Genomic DNA, 20,427 nt, shown 5'->3' on the forward strand with positions numbered 1-20,427 from the left:
AACCCTATAGGGCGTGCCAGAATTCTGGGCAATCTTTTAAGGATACATAGTCCACAGAATGAATAAAACCAGCATCTGCTGCCAGGGCAAAATTTAGTATGGTTTTAGGGGTCATTGGCTAAAAACAAAATGCCATTACGCTGGCTTTGAGTCAATTGGGTTTTATTCATTTTATACTCCCAGCATTACACATAAATATTACTAGGCATTGGGTCAGTTTCATGGCTAAAGCCTGGTATTATCTGGCATTTTCCTTTACTTGATAAAAGGGAAACATCTCGAGGACTTGACTTAATGTGAAAGAAATGTAATTTAAAGGAAGAAAAAGGAGAATTATTATCATTGTTGTTTGCTAACACATAAAGTATAGTGAGTTACATACCAGAAATTTACTGGTAAAACCATTTTGTAGATTAAAAAAGTCAAGTGTATGTAAGTCACCATCTCAAATATTACATTCTCACTAACATCTGTATAAAAAGATCTGTCCCCATAAGAAAATAAATTCTTCAATCACAGGGAAACCAATTTATCATTCTGGCTCATTCTTTTTCCCCTTACCTAATTTGCTCCCATTTCTGGACCTCATTTTCTCTAGTTTGCTCCAAAGCTATTCTGCTTTTAATATCTCACAAGACCTGGATTGTTTCCTACGTGCATAACAGGCTTTTAAAATACATGGGTTTAACCTGCTACCCAGGTGCACCCTTTTCTCAACATTTCTCCATCTCTCATGGTGACCTGCATCTTATTATTGAACAAAAGCTAACTATGTGGTACTGTATTACCAACACATTTGCTCCCAAGAGCCTTTAAATAACAGAAACTGCCTGGGAACTATAAATGCAAAGGAACCAGGAAGCTTGTAGGCCAAGATAAAGAAGATTAAGGTTGGCTATTAATTTTGGCTAATATTAAATCATGACACAGCTCACATGTAAAGATCACAGTTCAATTTTGAGCCATAAAGAAGTTTTTTAAAAAAGAAGATTTACAAGATATTTTAAAGCACATTAGTGCATATTGTGGAAGTTGTGAGAGTATGTCAGGCCCAAGCAATGATAGACCCATGCCCTAGTATATAAATTCAAGTATAATTATTCTCAGACTAACACTGATAAAGTGGCAAAGTTGGAGCATGTCTTTACCCAAAGCTATATTACAGTGTTGCTCATATACATTTTGCTTAAATTAACAGTGTGACAATCATGTTACTCTGTCATATATCCGTTCTAACAAATTATTTAAAAAAAACTTTTCTCTTAACTCAATGATTTTGCTATTCATAAACATGACTGTTAAGTCCAGGGCTGATAGCTTGTATTTGCAATTTGAATGGCAAATCTTTTTTTCTCAACATAATTGACATATTTTTAAAAGAACTATAATTTTTCAAAGACGTTATTTTCTTTTATGGCAGACACCTTAAACAATCAGTTATGTCTGTGTGGGTAATTACTTAAATGCCCCAGCAGTTGCATGGCACTATATAAGTGAGTATAGTTACCAAAGAAAAATGAACTCATGCCCATTTATGTCTAAAGAGCATCATGATTAAAATTACCAAAAAGAGAAATATAAGCCAAGCCCAAGTTATCAGTGTACGTTTCTTGAAGTAAGTGAATTACTGCTGCCTTTCCTAGATGCTTGCCTCGAATGATTTATCAAGCTTTAAACAAATACTTAACAGAATGGTTTCCTAGGGCCATCTTGGTCATAATTTACTCTGTGCACCTTAATAAGGAAGAGGAAAAGGGAGAAAGGAAAGAAAGATAAAAATAAGAAAGGCAAGATGAAATTAAGGAAAGAAGAAAGGAAGAAACAAAAAAGGAAGGGAGAAAACAGTTGTGGGATGGCTAAGAAAAGCTGAGCACTATTTTCCCATTTATCATTTCATTTAAACTTTCAATGTAAATTTTGTAAAGAAGAAAGCCAATAACCAGATATTAAGTTAATAGCTGGCAAATCACAGAATCCATCTTCAAGCCTGGCTTGGTCAAATTCCAAAGCTCCTATACTTTCAAATAATCTGAGATATTTTCTCCTCATTTTTCTTAATTGTAAAATGGAGTTGAAAAATTGACTATCAGCAATAAGATTGATTCCATTTACCAAGAGAATATAAAGCATTCTGTATCCTTTGAAAATATGTGATATTTGAGGTATGGGATAAGGGTGGGATGCACTGGCAGACCACCCTAAGGCAAAACCATGTCATTGTCCAGGTCTACCCATGAATTCAGAACTCTAGCCAGTCTCTATAGACACTCATTCTTTAATAAGAGTGGACGACATTGCCCATCAGATATTTGGGCAAAGCTACTAATTTGATATAAATAGAATGAATCAAATAAAGGAAAGAAAAGGACCATGGATGAAATCGATCATTTAAAGACCAGAAGAGAACAATTTAAAATAAAAAATAAAAACAAAACTCCAAAACAAAAGCAAATTCTAATCTATGTCCTCAGAGAGCTTTTTTTTTTTAAAAAAAATCTACTTTTCCTACTTATTTAATTATCAAATATTTATTGAGTTATATGTGCCATCCTCACTATTGTATAGGAGTAAAATGGTCAACACAGTTTTTGTTTTCATGGTATGTGAGAAATGAGATGTGCAAAAAAAGAAGAATGGGAAACAAATCTAGAACATTGAAAACATTAAAATAATGCAATTATTTTATGAAATTATATAATTTGGCCAGGCGCGGTGGCTCAAGCCTGTAATCCCAGCACTTTGGGAGGCCGAGACGGGCGGATCACGAGGTCAGGAGATCGAGACCATCCTGGCTAACACGGTGAAACCCCGTCTCTACTAAAAAATACAAAAAACTAGCCGGGCGAGGTGGCGGACGCTTGTAGTCCCAGCTACTCGGGAGGCTGAGGCAGGAGAATGGCGTGAACCCGGGAGGCGGAGCTTGCAGTGAGCTGAGATCCGGCCACTGCACTCCAGCCCGGGCCACAGAGCAAGACTCCGTCTCAAAAAAAAAAAAAAAATTATATAATTATGTAAATAATGTAAATTAAAATAATGTAAATATTGGGGAACAAAACTGAGAATTCTTTCAAAATTTGAGAAAAGATAACACTGAATGAAACCATCAATTCAGATGATCTAATGATCACATAAAAAATATCTCAGAATAGGAAACAGAGAAAACAGGTGGGAGGAATGTATCAATGTAATAACAAAAATTAAAAAAAAAAAAAATCCAGCACTGAAAAAAGAATCATCATTCTTAAAATTAAGGGCCAAGCAGAGTAAAATTTAAAAATGCTGTCCACTATATACATTATATGGATTCCAGAATCTCAAAATAAAGACCAAAACCCCCCAAAGATTTTGAGAGAGAGAAATTTGAAGTAACAATGATACAAGTGAAACAATTTTAAGAGGGGAATCTGCAACCCAGTGTTGAACAGACAATGGAATTTTATACCTAACTAAGCTACTGATCGAGTGTGTGGGCATACTGAAGGTATTTTTTAGACAGTTGAGGACTCCAAATGGGTTGAGGACTCCAACTTCCAAATGGGTTCACAGAAACTGTTACAGAGTAATAGAAGGGAAGGCATAGGATCCAGAAGACAGTGGATCTAACACAGAGGAGCAATGGAAGGAAATCACAGGGCAATCAGCTGGAGAGTAACCAGTACAAATTAGAGAAAGAGGCTGAAAGGACTTTAGAAGAAGATATTCAGGGAAAAAAGCAAGCAGTGCAGACTAGAATACACAGACAGTTTGAGAGAATAAAAAGCACATAATGACATAAAGGCCCAGAAAGCAAAAAAAAAAAAAAAAGAAACTCTGGTAGGGGAAGAAATCTGTGCAGGAAATTCAAAATGGAAAAATGAATCAAACTAAAAGCATGATTATAAGCAAATGATAGAGCATAAGGTTTGAAAGCAAGAACAGTATAACTGGAGTGGCCCATAATTCACAGCATGCAACCCATGGATATGTTCATCCAATCTGGCATATAACTTGGCCAAAGATTTGATAGTACTTACATGACTAAAATAAACCTGATTATTGTTTTATTTTCACCATTTAGTTCAAAATATGAAAAAAACATGGAGGTAACGTGAAACAGCATAAAACTGTTACTATATCCCTCAAATGTAAAAGATAGGAGAGTTTTTATCACAATAATTAGGGGCCTTACCCTTTGAGGGCCACAGGAGTCATGATATTATAAGTACAGGAAAGGAAGTCAATGTGGTGCTGCAGTAAACAACCTTATGTAAGCATAATAGTATGAATGTTGATTAATTGATTGATTTTTTTTTTTTTTTTTTCTTGAGACGGAGTCTTGCTCTGTCACCCAGGCTGGAGTGCAGTGGCGCAATCTCGGCTCACTGCAAGCTCTGCCTCCCGGGTTCACACCATTCTCCTGCCTCAGCCTCCCGAGCAGTTGGGACTACAGGCGCCCGCCACCACGCCCAGCTAATTTTTTGTATTTTTAGTAGAGACGGGGTTTCACCGTGTTATCCAGGATGGTCTTGATCTCCTGACCTCGTGATCTGCCTGTCTCTGCCTCCCAAAGTGCTGGGATTACAGGCATGAGTCACCGCGCCCGAACGATTGATTTTTAAGAAAGGAAGCCTCACTCTCTCACCCAGGCTGGAGTGCAGTGATGTGATCATAGCTCACTGTAGCCTTGAACTCTTGGGCTCAAGCAATCCTTCCTCCTCAGTTTCCTGTGCAGCTGGGACTGTAGACATATATCACCACGCCTGCCTAACTTTTTTCCTTTTGTAAAGAGACAGGGTCTCGTTATCTTGCCCAGGCTCATCTCGAACCCTGACCTCAGGCAGTCCTCTTTTGGCCTCTTAAAATGTTTGGACTACAGGCATGAGCCATCCATGTTCGGCCATTTTATTTTTTTATTTTTAGCTTTTAAAATTTCATTATAAATAAGCCATACTTGTAAAACCAAGTAAAATAAAACAAGTTTGTATGACTTAGAAGTAGAAGAGAAGAGGCAGAGGACATGAGAGGAGAAGTTGGTTCTAAATTCTTCATCTTACCAATGGAGGCTTAGCGTTCAATTTTCTAGGGTTAACGAAATGGAAGTAGAGATGTAGGCATCTTGCAAGTTGTGGAGAAAGCTAATGGAGACTGTGGGATGAGCTGTATTTGACCATAAGTATCTGGCCAGGAGAAGAACCAAGTAGGGCCGGGCGCGGTGGCTCATGCCTATAATCGTAGCGCTTTAGGAGGCCAAAGTGGGTGGATTGCCTGAGCTCAGGAGTTCGAGACCAGGCTGGGCAACATGGTGAAACCCTGTCTCTACTAAAATACAAAAAGCCGGGTGTGGCAGTGTGCACCTGTAGTCCCAGCTACTCAGGAAGCTGAGGCAGGAGAATTGCTTGTACCTGCGAGGCAGGGGTTGCAGGGAGCTGAGACCACGCCACTGCACTCCAGCCTGGGTGGCAGAGTGAGAATCCATCTCCAAAAACAAAACAAAACAAAAAAGATGAGGCTTGGTGTAGTTGAGTAACATTCACGCCTATTGCAGCAGAAACCTAAAGTACTATCTGAGACTGATAAAGTAAGATATTACAACACTGAAGATAAGAAGGACATTGACAAAAAACAAACTAACTTTCACCCTAAATAACAAGGATGTAGGTATGGATCCAATCACCAGAACTATAAATAGAAACTGTTCAAAGTGGTACCCCTTAGGGATCAAAACTAAGATGAGGCTGGAAAGCACTTCTCCTTATCATAAATCCCTGAGGTGTGCTATTTATTCTTCAAGCAGATTTTATAATATACTGATTCAAAAATAAGTAGCATGATACTAATTTCAGTTTCTACTAATGTCATCCAGTATGGTTTTGTCCTTATTAGGATGAATGAAACTACTTTCTAAACACTAAACATTTCTAAATTCTCTCTGATGCTATTATTTTGACATAAGGGCATACTAATTGCTCCTGAAAAGCCAAACAATTGTTATCTTCTCTAAAAACTGTATTACCTAATCTTGGATGTCAATACTGTTATTTGAAAGATTACATAAGGCAGTTGGGCTAAAACTAAAGAACTGTTACTTCAGTTCCAAAAGCAGGCCAAGGAGATTTACAAACACACCTACCACCTCAAAATGGACCCTTTTGCCTATAATTTATGTATTAAATGGATTCAAGTTTTGTTCCCAATTAGATGCTCAATGTTAGTAAACTCATATATTTGAAAAGGGCTCACCATTCGTTGACAAACTTGAATGCCCTTGGAGAACTTTTCCAAAGCTACCAACGCAGTGGTACAGTGTTTGCTAACCCACCTGAGCTATTAAGATTTCCTTTCATTGAGCAATCACTCAGAATTTTTTTCTGGCCCACTTTTTTTGACATCATAATATGTTCTTCTCTTTAGTCATATTAAAGAAATTAGAAAATACAGGACCAGGTGTGGTTGCTCACGCCTATAATTCCAGCACTTTTGGAGGCCAAGGCAGGCAGATCATTTGAGGTCAGGAGTTCAAGACCAGCCTGGCCAACATGATAAAACCCCATATCTATTTAAAAAAAATAAAAAAAATAGTGGGGCGTGGTCGTGCACACCTGCGATCCCAGCTACTCAGAAGCTGAAGCACAAGAATCACTAGAACCCAGGATGTAGAGGTTGCAGTGAGTCCAGCTCATGCCACTACACTCCAGCCTGGGCGACAGAGCGAGACTCTGTCTCAAAAAATAATAATAATAATAATAAATTAGAAAATACAGCACCATCAAGTGACTGCTTCCAAGTCTAGGTTCTATCTAATGAAACCACATATTGGTCACATCTCCGTGAGTCCAAAGAACAAGTTTTGAAGAAAGGGCTTGTGACTGAATTTAGATTGTATGATATTGGGGTAATTCTCTTTTCACATTAAGTGCTTTGTGGACGTGACTCTGATGGGCGTTATAGGGTCAATAAAATATTAGCCCTTCCTGCCCCCATCGTGGTGCTCAATAAAGGCTGGTTGAATTCAAAGCCCAGCCTCCTCAACCTACTGGTGAATGACATGAAAGAGTTAACACTTTGAAAATTGACATGGCCCTGCAGAATCCCTCCCAGATTTCAGGAGGCACAATTGTAAAGCCCAAACTGCCAAGCACAGCTTTCCTAAACCTTAGTAATGGAGGCCTTTTGTGCAGATTTGGAAGATTAGACAGTTTATAAGTATGATATAGATTCTGTGGCCAAATGAGCTGCGGAACAATTCTAAAGCCATTATTCCTCTTTCTAAATAATTCTTCCCTTTGAAGTTAAGTCATTTTGCTTGGAAAAACTAACTATTTAACCATTAATCATTAATTTTATGTAATTTTTCTTAACTGATTAAAAATACTGATTTTATTGTTTTTCTAAGTCTTTGCCTTAAGTGTAAGAAAAAAAAATGGATTAAAGTACTAAGTGTGACCAGCCAGATATTTTTAAAAATTGGTTTAATGCCTTTTACTGAGTTGGGGGGGGGGGGGGAAACTTAGTAAAAGCCTTAGAAAAGTTCATAGCTAAAACTGAAACCAACCCAAGAAGTGACTATATTTGCATAACTTGATCTGTACTTGGAAAAAAATTCCACTGAAGACAACAATGGAAGCTTATCAAATCAGAATTTTACATAGATTTTCCATAGCCCTACTAAAGAATACTGACTCATTGGTCAGTTATGGTGAAAATTTAATGGAGCGCTAAGATAAGAAATGCATGAATCAGAGTGTGTTTAGTGGTTCCATTGCTTCAGTATGAAAACTACATTAGGCATCCAGCTTCCCTAACGCTTTCTGAGACCAATTCTAGAGCACTGTAGTAATTAATTCTTCAGCATTTCATGTGGAGCCAGATCCTGCCACTGAATTAAAACCCCTTTTATTTTGCCCCAGTCATGAAAAACTCAGACATTATGTAAAATTAGGATTATTGGCTGCTTAGCTGGTTTTATATTTTTCAAGATGGCAGTTAACCTGCAACTGAATCTTTTCTAAGAAAATGATCTTCTATAGGATAAATTCTAAGGCAGAACTGAAGGTACTAGTAATACTACTTAGTGAAGTTGAATCTGTAGAGGGTTAATTACTGTCTACAACTCAGAAAAGTATTATACATCAGAGAGTAAAAGTCTGAGGCAAGTCTGATTTAAACCAGGGTCCTAGTTTTACTCCTAAATCCTAAGAATTTCATATTCTGTTAGGAATGTATATGCTTTTGCTTCATGAAATTTCACCTTCTACAATTGGTTCAAAGTGCCAGCTAATTTTTCAGATATGCTCCCTGTTTCAAAACAGACTGAAACTGATAGATTGAACAGTTATAAATTATTTAAGTGCTTATCTTTTGAAGTAATGCTGAAAAAATTAGGATCTGCTTTGCCCTCTTCATGAGAAATGATTGCTTATTAAATCGCCTCTTGATTTCTATAAAGATTAGCCAGCCTTTCAGGTTTCTTCTCAGTGTTAGGAGTTTCTTTTCACCCAATTTCAAATTCTTTCTTATATTTCATTTTCAAAAAGTACACATAAGCTAGAAAATTTGAAAAATACAGAGAATAACGAACTTCATGCGTATGTTTTCTTGTTTTAAAAATATCTATTTAGCCTTTATATTCTATAAGGTAATTTCCAGTTATAGAAATATACTAATCACTGGTTCTATCTATCCATCCATCCTTTCATCTGACACACTAGCAGTGATAACAATAATGAATAATAATCATATTAATAAGCAGAGGGCATTCATAAAATATTTACTTTTGTTTCAGAAACTCTGTTGAATGCTTTACATAGGCTATGTCATTTATTCCTCTCAATGATGTATATAAATATCCCCATTTAACAAATGAGAAAGCTGAGGCACAGAGAAGATCATAACTTGATCAATGTCAAAATGAGTGACTGGCAATCCAATTAGTTTAATGCCAGAGACCATGATTTTATACTCTGGTGGCAATCATCTATTCTTACAATCATCTATTCTACCCTTTACATATATTTGTAAAACTACCTAGTTATTTCAGTTTGGATTGAGTTTTTGGACTGCCAGCTCTCAATATCTATACATCTTCATGACACTAGTTTGTCTTAGACATTCTTCCTAGCACTAACTTCAGACCATGACTAGGGTGATCGGATAACCTTTTAACCAAATCAGGACATTTCTGATAGTGAAAAGGGCTGGGTTGGTAAGTGTGCTGGTTCATACTTACTAAGTCCCAGGTGTGAACTTCAACCACCCAGGCACAGGAGTACATGGAATCATTCTAACAGGCCACTAGGATATCCTTTCTCTGTTCCTAGTGCAGAACATAGATCCTCTGAGGGCAAAACCAGGTATATTGTTCAATGGCCCCATGATACCTCCTTTATTTTTCGCAGGATATATTTTCTGGACAATTATTTTTCTTCTTTGTTATAGAGTAGAAAATTTAATAAGCAACCTAAGAAGAATAAAATATTCTAATATTCCTTTAGAGCTGATTAGCTATGAACACAGAGGCACATTCATTTATCACAGCTATAGTACAAGTATAAAATGACCTGTACCTTTAATAAGTCCTTTTTCTTGCAGAGTTTTCAGGGAAGGTCTTCGGGTAATAAACTTCTTTAATCTGCTTTTAACTCGATTTTTGTCGCTTGTATCGGAAGCACTATGATGCAGTCTGAACACTGAAGATTTAAAAATAATCAGAGGCTTTCAGTAAATTTCTCCTTTATGATTATTACTTTATGCAAATCTGAATAGAAAACAGTAGTTATGAAACAACTACCTGAATTAATAACTCAGGCTCTTCTGTCTAGAACAAGCCATGTGAGTAAAATTTGCCTACATGAAAGTACTAGTCCTGTTGCAGCATGAATGTACAATGAGAATGGGATTAGTTCCATATATTCACAATTTATTTTCACTTTCATTTCCTTATATTTAACATAACCTTTACATGGATAATTCCATGTGTTTATACACAAAATTATGGTCAGAGTAAGGGAAAAAATCATCTAAGCTACAGGAGACAACTCTTTAGGATTGCCGATTTCAATTAAGTAGGATTATGTACTATCCCTAGCTTATGCAGGCATTTCTGAAGGTCCTGCTTGCTTGAATAACTTTGTCAATCTTCTTTTCTATATTAACCTGAAGTGATTTATTTTTCTGAAGCGGATATTTCTTACTCTCCTTATTGATGTATAATTATTATCAATTCTAGGTGAAATTCAGAAACATAATTTGCCTCAAACTTTTTCCATGTCTTCATTAGTCATGGAACAAATATTTGCTGAATGTCTACTAATCAGGCTCCATGCTAAAAGCTGTGAATTCAGGGATGAATATCATACATAAGGTCTGGGTTTTCATTAAGCACAGTCTAAACATATTAAAGATACCTTCTTCCTCCTCTTCTCCTTATTTTTAGACAGATTCTTGCTCTGTCACCCAGGCTAAAGAGTAGTGAAGTGATCACAGCTCACTGCAGCCTCAGCCTCTCAGGCTTATATGATCCTCCCACTCTAGCCTCCCAAGTAGCTGGGACTACTGGCTACACCTGACTAATTTTTTTGTTTTTTTTTTTTTTTTGTTTTTTTTCCTGGTAGAAATGGGATCTCACTTTGTTGCTCAGGCTGGTCTCGAACTCCTGGGCTCAAGTGAGCTGCTCACTTCAGCCTCCCAAAATGCCAGGATTACAGGTGTGAGCCACTGCGCCTGGCCCAAGGTGTCTTATTATTAGTTACAGATAGTAATTTGTTGTGCCTGTAAATAAGATACATATCTTAACTGAACGGTACACTGCCTTCATTCAATTGTTGACATAATGTGAGGGTTTGGGATACTTCATTAAGTATTCTTTTTAATAAATATAGACATGCTTTTGAAAATCTATCTGGTCCAGGGAGAGAGAAACCTCCCTATAACTGGCAAAGTAAGGCAATTTTTGCATCCTCCTTTCCCTGCCTTTGACTACAAAGCAGGCTCAAACTTGAGTTAGCAAAATGGGGAATTAAGGTGAAGTTCAAGACTGAGAGTGACAGAAAAAGAAAAATATCCTGCTCATCTCCTAGCTGGGAGAAGGGTGGAATTTTATTTTTCAATCAAAGTCTGGATCATCACATGAGACTAGGTGCTGTAAATTACTAAACTGAGACAATTCTTGCCACTTGAAAATCTGTAATACTTTATATTACTTTAAAGTATTGCTTCCCAAATTGTGTACTATTGACATATTAGGGTAGACAATTCTTTGTTGTAGAGGCCTGTCCTTTGTGTAGGATACGGAACAGCATCCATGGTGTCTACCCACAATATGCCAGCAGCACGCCCTCCTTAATTATGACAACAAAAAAATGTCTCCAGACATTGCCATAGGTCCATGAGGGAGGAAGTTGGGGTACAGAATTACTTCCTGTTGATGATCATTGCTTTAAACTGATTGGAAAAGTTATAGGGTCGTCTGAAGTTCTCATTTATCATTGGAAGGTCTATCCATACATTGAGAAAATATAAAAGAACTCTGAAAAAAAATCTATATATCTATAGCATGTGTGTGTGTGTATATATATACAATCTCATACATATCTACCATCTATGTATTTGTCATGAGCTATCTATTTTTTAAATGAATTGGTAATAAAAGTACAATGACTATCATGTGAGAAAGGTGGACAGCTTCCCAGCTATTGGGCTCTTAAGAATGGACACAGGAGGTGGAACACCACACACCAGGGCCTTTCTGGGGTTGGGGGGAAGGGGACGGAGAGCATTAGGACAAATACCTAATGCATATGGGACTTAAAACCTACATGACGGGTTGATAGTTGCAGCAAACCACCATGGCACATGTATACCTATGTAACAAACATGTACACTCTGCACATGTATCCTGGAACTTAAAATGTTTTTAAAAAATTAAAGTAAATTTTAAAAAATGGGTTCTATAGGTGTGAGAGTTAACAGATGCCCTCAGCTCTCAGGGTAATTTAGGGAGGACCAAAACAGCCTGAGTCCTTGGGGCAGTTGTACTGTATATTCTTTGGCTATAAGCAGTTTCCACCGGTGTGTTATACAAGTATGATTGTCTTTGTGTAGCTCAATAGTTTGAAAAGTACTGCTTTAGATTTGTGCTGTCTAAAGTATTAGCCACTAGTCACTTGGGGCTATTGAACACGTGACATGCAGCTTGAGCCGTTGGTTGAAATAATTTTTACATGTTTTCAGCTAAATAAAATATCTTGCTATTATTTAAATAGTTTCTTTTTACTTCTTAAAATGTGGCTACTAGAAGATTTTACATTACACACGTTTCATGTTGGACAGTGCTGGAAGATAAAAAATAAACACAAATTGACCAACTTCTGTATACATGGCAGTGCTGGGTTTAACTGTTGTGGATAAAATGTATATGGCCTGTGTAATTATTTATTTTTTACTTATTTTAATTTTACTTATTCATTTATTTATTTATTTTGAGATGGAGTCTCGCTCTGTCGCCCAGGCTGGAGTGCAGTGGCCGGATCTCAGCTCACTGCAAGCTCCGCCTCCTGGGTTTACGCCATTCTCCTGCCTCAGCCTGCCGAGTAGCTGGGACTACAGGCGCCCGCCACCTCGCCCGGCTAGTTTTTTGTACTTTTTAGTAGAGACGGGGTTTCATCGTGTTAGCCAGGATGGTCTCGACCTCCTGACCTCGTGATCAGCCCGTCTTGGCCTTCCAAAGTGCTGGGATTACAGGCTTGAGCCACCGCGCCCGGCCTTATTTTTATTTTTATTATTTATTTACTTTTGAGACAATCGTTTCCCTCTGTCACCTAGGCTGGATTGCAATGGGACGATCTCAGCTCACTGCAACCTCCGCTTCCCAAATCGAAGTGATTCTCATGCTTCAGTCTCCCGAGTAGCTGGGATTACAGGAATGAGCCACTATGCCTGGCTACTTTTTAGTTTTTTTGTTTGTTTGTTTGTTTGTTTGTTTGTTTGTTTGTTTTGAGACGGAGTCTCGCCCTGTTGCCCAGACTGGAGTGCAGTGGTGTGATCTCAGCTCACTGCAAACTTCGCCTCCCAGGTTTAAGCAATTCTCATGCCTTAGCCTCCTGAGTAGCTGGGACTACAGGTGAACACCACCATGCCCAGCTAATTTTTGTATTTTTAGTAGAAATGGGGTTTCACTATGTTGGCCAGGCTGATCTCGAACTCCTGACTTCAAGTGATCCACCCCACTCCCAGCCTCCCAAAGTGCTGGGATTACAGGTGTGAGCTACCGCGCCTTGCCTAAGTTTTGTATTTTTAATAGATGTGGGGTTTCACCATGTTGGCCAGGGTGGTCTTAAACTCCTGGTCTCAAGTGATCCTCCTGCCTCATCCTCCCAAAGTGCTAGAATTACAGTGCTAGAATTACCTGACTGGCCTGTGTAATTATAATGCAGCACAGTAAGGAGTCAAATGGAAATGTACATGTACGAGACTAGAGGATCTAAGAGGAGGGATCGACCTCAGGTCATTTTGGAGAAATAACAAGTGTCCTGATAACCCAAATAAACAAAAATTGGTTTTACAAGACCATGAATATCAGCCATTAACGAATTCAAAATCGTATAGTTGGAAGAGTCATTATGAGCATCTCAACAAAGTGTGTTTATGTGCTATCCTAGGAAAGACCTAGACTTTCCTTCTAGGTCTAGTCATTGCAGTGACCACAAGTCATGTATGATCTGCTTCAACTGACAGCTGTAGTCAAAGTCCCACAGGTCTGGGTTCTAGTGTTGGAGGCTGAAGAAACACTTCACATCTTTCAGAATAACTCTGCCTCTGGGCAATTTAGGTTTCAAGTCCATCTTTGGAATGACACAGAATAATCAATCTAAGTTTTCACAGGTTACGAAAGTAGTATTTTCTATTTCTGGTCTCACCTCAAAAACCTTGCCATTTCCCATGACAGAATGCCAAGAAATGCAGGGCCAAGCAAGTTTTTTTTTTTTTTTTCATTTGGAACTAGTAAAAATGATGCCATTAGAAAGTACTTTACAAATTAAAATATACACACACGATGTATAAAAGCTAGATTATGAAAATAATTATGGCGTGAGTTATATCTTTTTGAAACTCCCCTAGGTATTCTGGTGATAGTATTCTTAATTAGAGAGATATATATGTATGTTATATTGTCTTCAATACCACCATCTGGTTCCACATGTGAGAAAGTGTGTGTAAGGTGCATTGGTTTTTCAAAGAAAATGGAAATATGTTTTTAACTGCTTTATCTTGTTTCCTTCTCATACATACTGAGAAACTAGCAGAGTCTTGGATATGATTAGACAGTTTTTAACGTAGCCAAACTCTCCAAAGTTGCCTCTAATGATTACTTTCCTGGAGACAGACTAGAGCGTCAACTTCCATTTCCTGATGCCATAAATAATTGTCCTCAGATGACAAGTCAAATGACAAGGCCTGTGCCATCATTCATTCCACTCATTTTGTTCTAAGAAGAGTTATGCAGAAGTTGAAGTCAATAGATGACTATAATATATAGCATACTTTTTTATTAACCAAATAACTTGAAAGCACTATAAATACAAAATAAAAATGTTAAGAAGTACATGGATATAAAGCAAGGTCCATCACTGGGACCCTGTAAACAGCAGTAAAAGTCTTTGAATATTGTGGTTTACAAATCTGATTTTAACAGCCAAACTTATAAAACAGTTTACGCTTTTCTGTTGTCAAGGGAGAAAAACTTGCCAAATTGTTCATTTTAAGTAAATACAACATAACCAATTAAGGAAAGCAAAATTTAAACACATGCCTATGATAATCAGGACATAGTTTGCTTCTGATTTCACTACTGATTTTAACAGAACAGTGTTCCTTCCATTTTCCCACAGCACCCAAGTGACCCCACACATACTTTTAGAAACTTGTAATCACACAGTGCAAATAAAAGGACACTTTACTGGAAAATACACAGTGTGGTACAATAATCCATCATTTATGAAAAATAGAATTCAGCCTTTTCTTTTCCCTCAGAGATTCAACTACTTTTTGAGGGTGAAGCTTCCTGTAAAGATTTATGTTAAGTTAACGAGTAGTTTTTTTCCATTCCCACTTTAAGTTTTTATTCAAAAATAAAAAGAGCCAAAAGAGATATGAGTTTAAACTCTAAAACATTTAATCTGATTTGCATCAGAGACTAGGGCAATCACTCTTAATCACAGGTATTTTTACCTCCATAAACATTAACCTTAATCTAAAATGTACTAGCTTTCTAGGTATTCTAGAATTTACTTCTATTTCCTATATGTTTTCCTCTGCTTTTTCCATTGGTGATCTTTTCTTTCAAGCCTGAACAAATAGAATGTTTTTCAAAGACTGAGAATTTTCAGTAACAATAGGCAATTTAAATCTCAACACACAGTCAAAGGCATTAACTTTAAATACCATTCTTAAGCAGTTGAGAGACTTAATTGGTACTAAAACTGCTCTGACCAGAGGGGAGTTAGAATTCTGGACTTTCTAAGATGTTAGGATAGTGGGCTTTCTAAGATCATATTCAGTTAACAGTATTACATATGAGAATAGGCATTAACCCAACACAAGTTTTATACCTGACACAGCTATTATGATATTAAAAAGCACCTCTAGAGCTACAAATGCTTATTGTAGTGGGTGCCCTTAGTATATTTATTTTCTCACTCTAGTAACAGGAAGGGGAAACAACGCCCTTTGGATGGACGATGAACATCTACTCCCATTTAGGGCATGGGAACCACAAAAGAAAACCCCCGAATCTTCCAGAATTCAATGGTTTGGATAATATGATTCAAAATTGTGCATCTGCCAGAACATCTCTTTCTGGGGACCTTATTTTGAAATACCTTCTTTTCCTGCCAAACTGCTGTTCTCGTGGTATTCCCATGTTACAATTACATGTTGTTATTATTATTATTTTTTGAAATTTGGAAATGCTGGGACAGCCAACATTTCAGAAATATTGCTAAAGGAAAGCGTAATCATTATCCTTCAGAAAAGCTATCACAAACAGCTTTCTAGGCTACTTGTTCTCACTGTATTGGTGAGGTTTGACATTGGGATCAACATCGTTGTAGGTAGATAGTTTTGTTAGCAGCTAAGAGCTCTAAACATTTCAATTCAATTCCAAAAGGACCTCAAGGGCAAAGCTGGCAACAGTAGCTTTAGTGCCATTGTCTTACCACACTGCAGTATTCAGAGCAGGAAATCAAAGAAAAAAATGACAAAATAAGGTTATGTCAGGCTATTAATCCCTAGAGTTTCCAAAACTCTTCTCATACCATCACAGGGATTACATAACAAAGTACTGAATTATCTCCACTCACATTTTCCAACACAAACTTCTTGTATTGGAATTACCCTGCTTAACTACTTTCCAAATTACATAAATAAGAGCACCTTATCCCAAATTGATTGAAAAAAGAAATCAAGTTTATTACATTTCTTTCCAGCCTCCTGTTGATTCCTTTCCAGGGCATTCACACTTGTGCTAATTCATGGGGCTGTAATAAATACTGCTTTGCCTTCTCCAGTCTGTGGTTTTAGAGCTCCCAGAACTTTGCACATAACTCCCTGTGTCAGAGTGGGCAGAAAGGGTAAGTTTGGGCTTAATGTACTGTTGGTCATTTAATATCTCTTTTTTTCACTTGCTCAGTGTAAATAGAAGTCATAATTTCAAACCCCAACTTGCAGCCTGAGAAACTAAGTTATTGAAACTTTAAGTGACTTGCTCAAAACACAAATCATGATTAAATCTGGAAATAACTGAAAGAGGGAATGCTGGGCATTTTAACTGCAGTGCTTGGTTTTAACCACTTACTTCCCACTTAGACATTGTGGAAATACAAAATAGACAATTAGATCCATAACAGAAGGGTGTGTATACATCATCTATTCAATGATTAATATTCATGCTATCTACCCATTTAAGGAGAAGTGAAAATTCATACAATGAAAATGTTTACTTTTAGACTGCATCATCAACTTTAAATAGTTAAATCTAACCACATTTTTATATTTTTGATATCAGTCAACAGCTGGCAATCTACTGTCATTCAGTCATAGGAAAATTTCATGGCTACTTTTCTCAGGAATATATGTATCCATGTCTTCTACTTCTAATGCATTTGTCTATGATGTAAATTCTTGTCTTTTCATGTATAGACTTAATATTTTTATTTTGCTCATAACACATCTTAGGTGTATCTACATTGATAATGTATTTCTATAGTGGAAGGCAGGGTGTTTTGTTTAAACTCTTTTCGTTATAGCACTTAGCATAGCTTTGGGTTTCATAGTGAGTACTTTTTTTTTTTTTTTTTTTTTTTATTATACTTTAAGTTCTAGGGTACATGTGCATAACGTGCAGGTTTGTTACATATGTATACTTATGCCATGTTGGTGTGCTGCACCCATCAACTCGTCAGCACCCATCAATTCATCATTTATATCATGTATAACTCCCCAATGCAATCCCTCCCTCCTCCCCCCTCCCCCCTCCCCATGATAGACCCCAGTGTGTGATGGTCCCCTTCCCGAGTCCAAGTGATCTCATTGTTCAGTTCCCACCTATGAGTGAGAACATGCGGTGTTTGGTTTTCTCTTCTTGTGATAGTTTGCTAAGAATGATGGTTTCCAGCTGCATCCATGTCCCTACAAAGGACGCAAACTCATCCTTTTTTATGGCTGCATAGTATTCCATGGTGTATATGTGCCACATTTTCTTAATCCAGTCTGTCCCAGATGGACATTTGGGTTGATTCCAAGTCTTTGCTATTGTGAATAGTGCCGCAATAAACATACGTGTACATGTGTCTTTGTAGTAGACTAATTTATAATCCTTTGGGTATAAGTACACCATCACAATGTTTAATTTCCCTTCCACTATAGATTTATCTGGTTTCTTTTTATAAGCCAGAGTTTAATGACTTTTGTCTGTGTGTGTGTGTCACAGGTTATGAAAATACTACATTTTCAGAAAAACAATAAAGAAAGAGAAAATATACCTAAACAGCAAAACCTATCTTGTATGTAGAGAAACACAATGACATTTTTTTTTCCTGAAACAGTGAGATACAGTGTAAAATGTAAAGATTCAGATCATTTAGACATTCTTCTATTGACTATATATTTTAACTTGGCTTCTTATGACTTGATATAGTGTCAGTAAAACTTTGTCACTTGAGAGCTGTTCAAAACTTTGATAAATTTGCTAATAAAGTAAGTGGTTATTGAGCTAAGGCAGTAGCTGATTTTGAAAGCTGAATTACTACAAAAAAAAAAAAAGAAGAAGAAAATAACATAGGGCATCAATCCACACAAAGGGCACTGTGAAGCAGAAATATGTTTTCCATGAGGAAAGATTGTATATTAAATACAGGAATGGGTTCTCTTCTAGTGATGGAAAACAGGCCACAGCCAAATCAAATGAGAAGAGCCTTAAATATAAATGTGAACATCAGTCCATAAAAGGGAAAAAAACCCAAAAATCAGAAGAGTTGTAGGCTTGGTAATTTCACCAGAGAGGTAATAGCCTCTGCTTCTAGGAAATTAACACTTAGATTTCTGCAAAAATGTAAGTCAAGTTGGAGAATAAAATACATGCATATATAAGAGTATTGGATATTTTAGTACTGATATACGGACTCAGATTCTGAACCATCATTAGCAGTATTTCAGTTGGGTGACATTTAAATATTCTCTCCATGTATACATACATAGTAAGAGCTACCACTGTATATCATATGTGTGTATGTTTGCACATTTGTGAAAATGCCTGTAAAGATACATTCTCAGCAGGTATAGAGGGGAGTAACATATAGTAACTTTGAGGCTTCTTTTTTAAATCTCTAAATTCCTGGCCTTGTGTGTGTTACAATGTATCCTTAGTAAATAATATGCTATAATGTATACTTAATTTTCCAAACAAAATTTTCAGCCAGGACAGAAAAACATATATGACAAGTGCAAGTAGTTTGAGAAATGTCTGAAAACCAAATTATCAATAGTTAAGAAGTGGGAAAATGTTTCTTAGATTATAAGTTATATATAATTCTTCTAAAATAGTCTTAATTTCCACTTTTGCTAGACAATTGGATTATTCTAATGTCATATTTATTAATGACTACTATTTTGAAGTTATTTACTATATAATAAGGAATTTACTAAGCACATTAGATCTCATTTAATCTTTATCAATATGGTAGGTTCCATTATTATCCATTTTACCAATTAGAAATCTGAGGTTCAGAGAAGTTAAGCCCCGTAGCAAATCAGTGGCAGAGCCAGAACTTAGGTGGTATCTGATTCCTGCCCTAAGGCCCTGCCTGTCCATCTGTGTGGCAATACTGTCAGTGTGTGTAAGGACGTAGAGAGATGGTAATGTCCCCCACCCCCTCGCCTTACCATACTCAAGTGCTTGCAACCTAAGGTCTTAAATCATCTTCTTTACATGAACTGATTACTGAAACTATCCATGTGGTATGTATCATCGTAGGGCTGAGACGGAAAAAGAATCATCTTAGGTGAGATGAGTGAATCATGGGACAACAGTGGAGCTGGTGGCTGAATACTCTCTGGATTGCCATTGAGAACAGTTGAAGAATATATCTGCGTAGGACAGAACTGTAACCACCATGGACATGAATTGAGTTCTGCCACAAGGATGCATACTGGGCAGAAGGCAAATCACTCACCATGCTCCAGATTGCTCTATGCAGCAAGACAACCATGAACACAGGAGAGATGTAGGTGGGAACTGGGGGTTCCTTTCAGGCAAAAATAGCTAGCAACCTAGCTGTGTCTTTCCATTTTACCCCTGCCCTCACACAATCTTTTTCAGACGCACACTTAGCCCACAACAGTGTAAGTGAACATATTCACTTCTGCAAACTCCTTAGTTCTTCTCTCACACAAACCGGGAAATCCCATTCTTCTCTATGCCTATCCCCAGAGCTCAGAGGCTTGTTTTGTTCCTGGTTGCTTCACAGGAACTGAGTGTAAGAATTCAGGATCAGGACTTGAGGAAAAGCAGATAAGAACCATTGATACGCTTCCTTCCAATTGCTAGTGCCTTGCCTTGCCCTTCCCTTCCCTTCCCTTTTTCCTTCCTTTTTCCTTCTTTCCTTCTTTCTTTCTTTCGTGTTCCTTTCTCTCCTACCCATTCTTTCTCTTTTGAATAATATAGGCTTTGGATTTTGAATTCCAACTCTGTCACTTAACATTGTATCTTATTCAAGCTACGTTAGTTTTTTGTGCCTCTATATCATCTGTTAGATGGGGATAATAATGTCTATGGCAAGGATTTTTGTGTATGTTAAATGCTTTGATATAGGAAAAACATCCAGCTCCATGTCTAAGGTATAATACAGATGTGGTTAACAGAAGCAATTATTATTAATCTTAATAGATTAATATTAA

The 20,427-nt window shown here is 37.1% G+C and overlaps 1 protein-coding gene across 3 annotated transcripts in view; it reads right to left on the reverse strand.

Moving 5' to 3' along the window:
• The window catches only part of ARHGAP15 (Rho GTPase activating protein 15), a 638,248-nt gene that overhangs the window by 265,113 nt on the left and 352,708 nt on the right, over positions 1 to 20,427 (reverse strand). For 2 of the 3 annotated variants that reach the window (XM_010353830.2, XM_030916185.1), the window contains one exon: positions 9,543 to 9,665. The exons of the other annotated variant lie outside the window; for it this stretch is intronic. In XM_010353830.2, the coding sequence (XP_010352132.1) occupies positions 9,543 to 9,665 (123 nt within the window). The remainder of the gene's footprint in view (positions 1 to 9,542; positions 9,666 to 20,427) is intronic. 3 annotated transcript variants of the gene reach the window in all.

Source organism: Rhinopithecus roxellana, chromosome 14 (genome assembly GCF_007565055.1).
Source record: "Rhinopithecus roxellana isolate Shanxi Qingling chromosome 14, ASM756505v1, whole genome shotgun sequence".
NCBI classification, from domain to species: domain Eukaryota; kingdom Metazoa; phylum Chordata; class Mammalia; order Primates; family Cercopithecidae; genus Rhinopithecus; species Rhinopithecus roxellana.